Source organism: Procambarus clarkii, chromosome 22, assembly GCF_040958095.1.
Source record: "Procambarus clarkii isolate CNS0578487 chromosome 22, FALCON_Pclarkii_2.0, whole genome shotgun sequence".
Taxonomy (NCBI): domain Eukaryota; kingdom Metazoa; phylum Arthropoda; class Malacostraca; order Decapoda; family Cambaridae; genus Procambarus; species Procambarus clarkii.
In genome coordinates, this window is record NC_091171.1 from 34815470 (window position 1) to 34826080 (window position 10611).

The 10611-nt window shown below is 37.7% G+C and overlaps 1 protein-coding gene across 1 annotated transcript in view; it reads right to left on the bottom strand.

Moving 5' to 3' along the window:
* The window catches only part of LOC123758759 (venom protease-like), a 17224-nt gene extending 14146 nt beyond the window's left edge, over positions 1–3078 (bottom strand). The window contains exon 1 of the mRNA XM_045743418.2: positions 2923–3078. Within this exon, the coding sequence (XP_045599374.1) occupies positions 2923–3001 (79 nt within the window). The 5' untranslated portion in view covers positions 3002–3078. The remainder of the gene's footprint in view (positions 1–2922) is intronic.
* Positions 3079–10611: the final 7533 nt, after the last annotated feature.

Genomic DNA, 10611 nt, shown 5'->3' on the forward strand with positions numbered 1-10611 from the left:
TATCTATGAACTATCAGTGATCATATGCTGGAGGGAATAAAATCCGTGCAGTACATTTGGTGGAGTACGGGGCCAGGTTTGCTTACGGGTATGTGAGTGAAGGGGAACAAGTGCTACAGTGACATTCACAGACAGTAGTGGATGGCGACGGCTGAGAGAGTTGCCAGAGGGAACTTTCCTGGAGTGTTGCCATTTCCTACCGGAGCAGCGGAAGTTTCTCACCTGTTGACCTATGTAGTTATCACTCAGTAAAGTTCATATTAATTTTACTAGTGTTTGCTTTATCTCTTCCATCTTCTCGATAGTTAGGGCGATTTGAGTTGTTGCACACCAGACCTTTGCACAAGATGCTATACTGTAGAATTAATAATACCACTACTGAGTAAAGTGTTACTGAGCCGTGTATATCAGTGGGCTCAGTTGGTGACCTTGTGGGCTATATATATATTTCATATTGGGATAATTTTATGTTGGCTAAGCTAGATCGAGGGACCCGAACTTCCGTGTCAACCGACACGATAGAAAAGGAAGCCGAGGAGGATCGAGTTTACTTCACTTGCTACGGATGCAAGGCCGGGTTCGGGAAGGAACCACACCCCATAGTGGTCTACAGCCCGTCCTCCAAACAAAGACCCAAAATTGATTCCATGCACCCGCCAAACTCCCTGTTTATGCAACCCGTCTAGCGGTCAACCCCACAGACGCATACATAAATTTTAACATGCTGTTCATTCAAAACGGGAATTTTCTCAAATATAAATTAATATTATAAAATATTAGCATAATGTCCATATATATATATATATATATAATCTTTGGACAACACCCACCAGTGGGACTATCTTTGGACAACACCCACCAGTGGGACTCGAACCCAGAAAGCACAACTACCTTCCAGTAGCTGGCATAACTAGTATGCTTTAACCCACTACGCCATCAGACCTTACAAAAGAAGTAGATAGTTCGAGATATATATATCTCAAACATCTCTACCTCCCGAAGGCACCAGATGAGTGAGGGGTCAGTCTGCAATTTTCGTCAAGCCACTGTCAATGTGAGAGAACTCGTGTCCAGCTTATAAGCCTATACTTGCATACACCACAAAGATTGTCCAAAGATTGTTTATCTTCACTTGTGGTTTATGCAAGTATAGGCTTATATATATATATATTCATGGGTTTGGTTAGGTTAGGTGGTTAGGTTCTGTTGGCGATTATTTGTATTTGTAGTACGTGGGTGAAGCATTTACAGCGTTGTATTTCGAACAAAATTCGCAAATGAAGCACTTTTTCCGGTTTTCATAAATAAACAGGGGGTTTTGCGGGTGCATGGAATCACTTTTGGATCTTTGTTTGGAGGACGGGCTGGTTTATGAATGAAAACGGTTTACAGACGCAACCCGTCCTCGACTCAAGTCCATTACATTCAGCGGTCAACCCCACAGACGCATTCATATATTTTAATTATCATGCTGTTATTCAAAACGGGAATTTTCTCAAGTATAAATTAATATTATAATATATTAGCATATTGTGTATAAATAGGCATAGGTTAGGTTAGGTGTTTAGGTTCTGTTGGTGATTATTTGTATTTGTAGTACGTGGGTGAAGCATTTATAGCGTTGTGGTTCGAACAGAATTCGTCAGTGAAGCACTTGTTCCGGAGGTGTTCGAACGAAATCATTTGTGAGTCGTCTGTCAGCCCGTCCTCCAAACAAAGATCCAAAAGTGATTCCATGCACCCACCAAACCCACTGTTTATGAATGAAAAGCGGTTTACACACGACTCACAACTGCTGACGTTCGAACATATCCGGAACAAGTGCTTCACTGACGAATTTTGTTCGAATCGCAACGCTCTAAATGCTTCACCCACGTACTACAAATACAAATAATCACCAACAGAACCTAAACACCTAACCTAACCTATGCCTAAATATGCACAATATGTTAATATATTATAATATATATTTATAAATGAGAAAATTCCTGTTTTGAATAAACAGAATGTTTAAATTTATGAATGCGTCTGTAGGGTCGACTGCTGGATGTAATTGACTTGAGTCGAGGATGGGTTGAGGACTGAGGTGCTCCCAGGGAGTTCAGTGGCACCCAGGACAGAGGGAGCTAAGACCCCGCATCACAAGGTAGTAGGATGTGAGGGAAATGGAATATTACAAGGAGCTGAGACATAAGAACAAGAAGCGGGGATATAAGCACGTTGATCGGCAAGAAGCAAGGGCGTTGTTTCTTCTCTCTCTCACTATTCACCAGTACAAGTGTTGGCTGGTGAATAGTGAGGGAGGAGCCGTGTCACTATTTCTACGCTGGGGTCTGAGGAAATAATCCTGACAGGAGTAATCAACCGGAATTCTGAATAAAAGCATATTAATGCATACGTATCAACTCTCTTTTATAATCACCGAAATTCATTCACATATTTGCCTAACCTACGCTTGAAACAAGAGAAAAACGTAAAACATAACAACACTAAACTAGAGGCCGGTAACAATGACGATAATCCCCATAAAGATAATAGAAAACAATCGAAAATATACTTGTAGAATACCTAGAGACGATGAACTACACACCAGATAAAACAGGTTACTTTTTGGATGGGTAAATCCTATCCAACCACTTGGGCTGGACGGTACTGCGACGGTCTCACTTCTAGCAGGTCAGTGTTCTATAACGTCACCATTGTAGAAAACTCTGCTATTGTAACGTATCGGAAATTGGAAAAAGACAGGAAGCACTCTGGCCCTTGGGCCAGAGTGCTGGTCACAGTGAACAATTGCGTTACCTTGGGCCAGAGTGCTGTTCACAGTGAACAACTACGTTACCTTGGGCCTGTGTGCTGATCACAGTGAACAACTGCGTTACCTTGGGCCAGAGTGCTAGTCACAGTGAACAACTACGTTACCTTGGGCCAGAGTGCAGGTCACAGAGGCTAAGACAACGGTGGCCAGCAGCAAGAAGGAAGCTAGTTCAGAAGCACCCATGATGTTGTTTCTGTCCACCTTGGGGTTTACCCAGACACTGGCGACCAACCTGCTCCGGACGCTCCATTAGACTCGCCTCCTCAGTTACCTGCTCATAATAGCGATTTGAATAATTCACCCCTTTTTAAGTTTTATTAAACAAAATTCACTTTTGTATTAATAGCTGCAGTATTTAAAAAATATATTTATAATTAGCAATTTATTATGCATCATCTTAAGTCTCCGTGTATGACGTAAGCTTTTAATATATCTCTTTCATCTCTAACTACAAAGAAATATCCAGGAAAATTATGAACATAATGAAAAAGAACCAGCTAGTCGGGTCTGAAACTTGTACTGGCAAGAGCATTATGACGTTATTGTGACGTCACACTCCTCGTGCATTGGGGAGGGAAGGATAGAGAGAGGGAGAGAGAGAGAGAGAGAGAGAGAGAGAGAGAGAGAGAGAGAGAGAGAGAGAGAGAGAGAGAGAGAGAGAGAGAGAGAGAGAGAGAGAGAAGCCTTACCACAGCCGGTTGTGTCCAGCAGAGAGAGAGCCCCGTTACCTAATGTCCCACAACTCTGATGAGCCTGTCGGTCGCCCAGACGGAATCACGGTGAACCCCTGGAAGAATGTTAGACAGTTGGTGTGGGACTACACTTGCGTTTCAACTTTAGCCAACACCTATGTTGACTTCAGTGCTACACAAGCAGGAGGAGCTGCCAATCACCAGGAAGCGGCCAAGTCACGTAAATACAGAGACCTTGAGCACCACTACAATTTCGTCACCATTGCCTCAGAGACACTTGGTGCCTGGGGTAAAAGTGCTGCTAGCTTTTTGAAGGAGTTAGGGTCTAAGCTAATCGAAACAACTAGAGACCCTAGAGCTGCCAGTTTTCTCTTTCAGCGCCTTAGTGTGGCAATCCAGAGAGGAAATGCTCACTGCATCCATGGTTCCTGTCCGCCATCTGAGGAGCTGGAGGAGCTATTCAACTTGTGACAAGTAGCCTTGTACCCTGCATGTAACCAATGTTGTAACTTTTTTTGTGTAATGACATTTTCATATAAATTTAGACATATATACACACATACCAAAAGAATAGGGGTGGTAGGAAAAGAAAATATCAAAGTGTTCAGTGAGGATCCACAAGGTCTTCTCTGAGTACTCTTTATTTTCTTCTCCGAGGCTATGGGTCCCTACACTTGCACCTGAGGTGGTACCCCCTATTAATAATATATATATATATATATATATATATATATATATATATATATATATATATATATATATATATAGATATATATATGTCGTACCTAATAGCCAGAACGCACTTCTCAGCCTACTATTCAAGGCCCGATTTGCCTAATAAGCCAAGTTTTCATGAATTAATGTTTTTTCGTCTACCTAACCTACCTAACCTAACCTAACCTAGCTTTTTTTGGCTACCTAACCTAACCTTACCTTTAAATATAGGTTAGGTTAGGTTAGGTAGGGTTGGTTAGGTTCGGTCATATATCTACGTTAATTTTAACTCCAATAAAAAAAATTGACCTCATACATAGAGGAAAGGGTTGCTTTATCATTTCATAAGAAAAAAATTATAGTAAATATATTAATTCAGGAAAACTTGGCTTATTAGGCAAATCGGGCTTTGAATAGTAGGCTGAGAAGTGAGTTCTGGCTACTAGGTACGACATATATATATATATATATATATATATATATATATATATATATATATATATATATATATATATATATATATATATATATATATATAACTTTTTAGACACTCAACCCACCAGGGGACTCGAACACTGACCAACAAGGTGGCAGTTGCATGCTGTATCCACTACACTATACTTCAAAGCCATAAGAGAGGTAGGAATTCTGGGGTATTTAACCAACCAGAACTCCAATTCTCTCCCAGGCAATGAGATAGTGTGGGACCTCGGATGCTCTTTCATCGGTTCCTGTTATATGGGAAAACTCAGTGCCAAATGCTTAATGCACAGACTACCCTATTCCAGTAGCTGAAGTTATAAACTTCAGCTACTGGAATAGGGTAGTCTGTGCATATATATATATATATATATATATATATATATATATATAGTCTGTGCATATATATATATATATATATATATATATATATATATATATATATATATATATATATATATATATATATATATATATATATATATATATATATATATATATATGTCGTACCTAGTAGCCAGAACTCACTTCTCAGCCTACTATACATGGCCAGATTTGCCTAATAAGCCAAGTTTTCCTGAATTAATATATTTTCTCTATTTTTTTTCTTATGAAATGATAAAGCTATCCATTTCATTATGTATGAGGTCAATTTTTTTTTATTGGAGTTAAAATTAACGCAGATATATGACCGAACCTAACCAACCCTACCTAACCTAACCTAACCTATATTTATAGGTAAGGTTAGGTTAGGTAGCCAAAAAAAGCTAGGTTAGGTTAGGTTAGGTAGGTTAGGTAGACGAAAAAACATTAATTCATGAAAACTTGGCTTATTAGGCAAATCGGGCCTTGAATAGTAGGCTGAGAAGTGCGTTCTGGCTATTAGGTACGACATATATATATATATATATATATATATATATATATATATATATATATATATATATATATATATATATATATATATATATATATATATGTCGTACCTAGTAGCCAGAACTCACTTTTCAGCCTACTATGTAAGGCCCGATTTGCCTAATAAGCCAAGTTTTCCTGAATTAATATATTTTCTCTATTTTTTTTCTTATGAAATGATAAAGCTACCCATTTCATTATGTATGAAGTCAATTTTTTTTTATTTGAGTTAAAATTAACGTAGATATATGACAGAACCTAACCAACCCTACCTAACCTAACCTAACCTATCTTTATAGGTTAGGTTAGGTTAGGTAGCCGAAAAAGTTAGGTTAGGTTAGGTTAGGTAGGTTAGGTTGTCGAAAAACAATTAATTCATGAAAACTTGGCTTATTAGGCTAATCGGGCCTTGCATAGTAGGCTGAGAAGTGAGTTCTGGCTACTAGGTACGACATATATATATATATATGTCGTACCTAGTAGCCAGAACGCACTTCTCAGCCTACTATGCAAGGCCCGATTTGCCTAATAAGCCAAGTTTTCCTGAATTAACATATTTTCTCTAATTTTTTTCTTATGAAATGATAAAGCTACCCATTTCATTATGTATGAGGTCAATTGTTTTTTATTGGAGTTAAAATTAACGTAGATATATGACCGAACCTAACCAACCCTACCTAACCTAACCTAACCTATCTTTACAGGTTAGGTTAGGTTAGGTAGCCGAAAAAGTTAGGTTAGGTAGGTTAGGTAGTCGAAAAACAATTAATTCATGAAAACTTGGCTTATTAGGCAAATTGGGCCTTGCATAGTAGGCTGAGAAGTGCGTTCTGGCTACTAGGTACGACATATATATATATATATATATATATATATATATATGTCGTACCTAGTAGCCAGAACTCACTTCTCAGCCTACTATTCAAGGCCCGATTTGCCTAATAAGCCAAGTTTTCCTGAATTAATATATTTACTATAATTTTTTTCTTATGAAATGATAAAGCAACCCTTTTCTCTATGTATGAGGTCAATTTTTTTTTATTGGAGTTAAAATTAACGTAGATATATGACCGAACCTAACCAACCCTACCTAACCTAACCTAACCTATATTTATAGGTAAGGTTAGGTTAGGTAGCCAAAAAAAGCTAGGTTAGGTTAGGTTAGGTAGGTTAGGTAGACGAAAAAACATTAATTCATGAAAACTTGGCTTATAAGGCAAATCGGGCCTTGAATAGTAGGCCGAGAAGTGCGTTCTGGCTATTAGGTACGACATATATATATATATATATATATATATATATATATGTCGTACCTAGTAGCCAGAACGCACTTCTCAGCCTACTATGCGAGGCCCGATTTGCCTAATAAGCCAAGTTTTCATGAATTAATATATTTTCTCTAAATTTTTTCTTATGAAATGATAAAGCTACCCATTTCATTATGTATGAGGTCAATTTTTTTTTATTGGAGTTGAAATTAATGTAGATATATGACCGAACCTAACCAACCCTACCTAACCTAACCTATCTTTATAGATTAGGTTCGGTTAGGTAGCCGAAAAAGTTAGGTTAGGTTAGGTTAGGTAGGTTAGGTTGTCGAAAAACAATTAATTCATGAAAACTTGGCTTATTAGGCAAATCGGGCCTTGCATAGCAGGCTGAGAAGTGCGTTCTGGCTACTAGGTACGACATACATATATATATATATATATATATATATATATATATATATATATATATATATATATATATATATATATATATATATATATATATATATATATATATATATATATGTCGTACCTAGTAGCCAGAACGCACTTCTCAGCCTACTATGCAAGGCTCGATTTGCCTAATAAGCCAAGTTTTCATGAATTAATTGTTTTTCGACTACCTAACCTACCTAACCTAACCTAACCTAACTTTTTCGGCTACCTAACCTAACCTAACCTATAAAGATAGGTTAAGTTAGGTAGGGTTGGTTAGGTTCGGTCATATATCTACGTTAATTTTAACTCCAATAAAAACAAATTGACCTCATACATAATGAAATGGGTAGCTTTATCATATCATAAGAAAAAAATTAGAGAAAATATATTATTTCAGGAAAACTTGGCTTATTATGCAAATCGGGATTTGCATAGTTGGCTGAAAAGTGCGTTCTGGCAATTAGGTACGACACACACACACACACACACACACACACATATATATATATATATATATATATATATATATATATATATATGTCGTACCTAGTAGCCAGAACGCACTTCTCTGCCTACTATTCAAGGCCCGATTTGCCTAATAAGCCAAGTTTTCATGAATTAATTGTTTTTCGACTACCTAACCTACCTAACCTAACCTAACCTAACTTTTTCGGCCACCTAACCTAACCTAACCTATAAAGATAGGTTAGGTTAGGTTAGGTAGGGTTGGTTAGGTTCGGTCATATATCTACGTTAATTTTAACTCCAATAAAAAAAAATTGACCTCATACATAATGAAATGGGTAGCTTTATCATTTCATAAGAAAAAAATTAGAGAAAATATATTAATTCAGGAAAACTTGGCTTATTAGGCAAATCGGGCCTTGAATAGTAGGCTGAGAAGTGCATTCTGGCTACTAGGTACGACATATATATATATATATATATATATATATATATATATATATATATATATATATATATATTACGAGTCCTGCGCCCTATCCACCAGGCTACGAGGCCCCTACGGTGTGTGTGTGTGTGTGTACTCACCTAGTTGTGCTTGCGGGGGTTGAGCTCTGGCTCTTTGGACCCGCCTCTCAACTGTCAATCAACAGGTGTACAGGTTCCTGAGCCTATTGGGCTCTATCATATCTACACTTGAAACTGTGTATGGAGTCAGCCTCCACCACATCACTTCCTAATGCATTCCATGCATTAGGAAGTTCATCCATGCTTCCTAATGTGTGTGTGTGTGTGTGTGTGTGTGTGTGTGTGTGTGTGTGTGTGTGTGTGTGTGTGTGTGTGTGTGTGTGTGTGTGTGTGTGTGTGTGCGTGCGTGTGCGTGCGCACACGCGAATACAGGGTATTCGTAAGCTGGTCAGAATTGCATTTCACCTTTGTAAACTCAAATTAATGACAAAAAAAAAATACCTCGAACATTGTTTATGTTGAACAGACGTAAATATATGTATTCATATATGTACGTTAGATAAGCATTTTAAAAGCACCACAATCGCCTTCAGTAGTTGATTTTTCAATAAATCCATGAACTATATATGTAACAGATCTGGGCCGGTCAACTGTGTGTGTACCTCCCTGTCCATAGAGGACAGAAGAAAATGTATATATGTTGGTTAGCATTGTAAATGTTTGGCCACGTCTGTGGTAGGAAAAAAAATCATGCCACATAGCATCAATATGTAATGGAATGCGCTGGATTTTGTTTTCTTCATAATATACGTTATATTTATAAAATTCATCTTCAGATTATATATATGTAATGAATTAACATTTAGGGTAACAGGAACGCATTACATATATTCTGGAGATCCGGCAGTATTGAGAATGATGCTTCAAGGGATGCTGTACCACACTAGGAAGGTTTTCCCGTTCGACTCCTCTTTCGGTATTTTCCTGGAGAGGGGGTTAAAATGTGTGTTTTGTCCTGATGTGTGTGTTTGTCGAGATAATGCCGAAAATTCGAAAGAAAAATGATTTTCCTACAAAAAATACACAAAAAAAAACACGCAAAAAATATGCAACCATGGAAGTCATTCAACACGAGTCTATGTGAACTGTGAGATTAAGGTCAACTTCATTTATTAAGTCATTTAGAACGAGGTCATGCTAGACGCTCGTTATACCAGCCTCCCTTGCAACTTTCCACCACTTACGTTAACAGTTGGCAGAATGTACAAAAATTCTGCTAAAAAAATAACTTGATATCATTTCGTACTATTGTAATGCTCTTAATGGCGGTCCAAAGTTTGAGCTAAATAATCCAATCTATCCTAAGTCTAAATAAGCTTTGCCTTAATATACGCCAACTTTGACCCAACTTATTGTGTGATTAATAGGAACTCTTATTTTTGTGGACAGGAAAGTAAGTCAGTAAGTTAGTCAGTAAGAAAGTCAGTAAGTCAGTCAGTAAGTCAGTCAGTAAGAAAGTCAGTAAGTCAGTCAGTAAGTCAGTCAGTAAGAAAGTCAGTAAGAAAGTCATTAAGTCATTCAGCAAGAAAGTCAGTAAGTCAGTCAGTAAGAAAGTCAGTCAGTCAGTAAGAAAGTCAGTCAGTAAGTCAGTCAGTAAGAAAGTCAGTAAGAAAGTCATTAAGTCATTCAGCAAGAAAATCAGTAAGTCAGTCACTAAGAAAGTCAGTCAGTCAGTCAGTAAGAAAGTCAGTCAGTAAGAAAGTCAGTCAGTCAGTCAGTCAGTCAGTAAGAAAGTCAGTCAGTAAGAAAGTCAGTCAGTAAGAAAGTCAGTCAGTCAGAACGTCAGTCAGCCAGTCAGAACGTCAGTCAGTCAGCCAGTCAGAACGTCAGTCAGTCAGCCAGTCAGAACGTCAGTCAGTCAGCCAGTCAGAACGTCAGTCAGTCAGCCAGTCAGAACGTCAGTCAGTCAGTAAGAAAGTCATTCAGTCAGTCAGTAAGAAAGTCATTCAGTCAGTCAGTAAGAAAGTCATTCAGTCAGTCAGTAAGAAAGTCATTCAGTCAGTCAGTAAGAAAGTCATTCAGTCAGTCAGTCAGTAAGAAAGTCATTCAGTCAGTCAGTAAGAAAGTCATTCAGTCAGTCAGTAAGAAAGTCATTCAGTCAGTCAGTAAGAAAGTCATTCAGTCAGTCAGTAAGAAAGTCATTCAGTCAGTCAGTAAGAAAGTCATTCAGTCAGTCAGTAAGAAAGTCATTCAGTCAGTCAGTAAGAAAGTCATTCAGTCAGTCAGTAAGAAAGTCATTCAGTCAGTCAGTAAGAAAGTCATTCAGTCAGTCAGTAAGAAAGTCATTCAG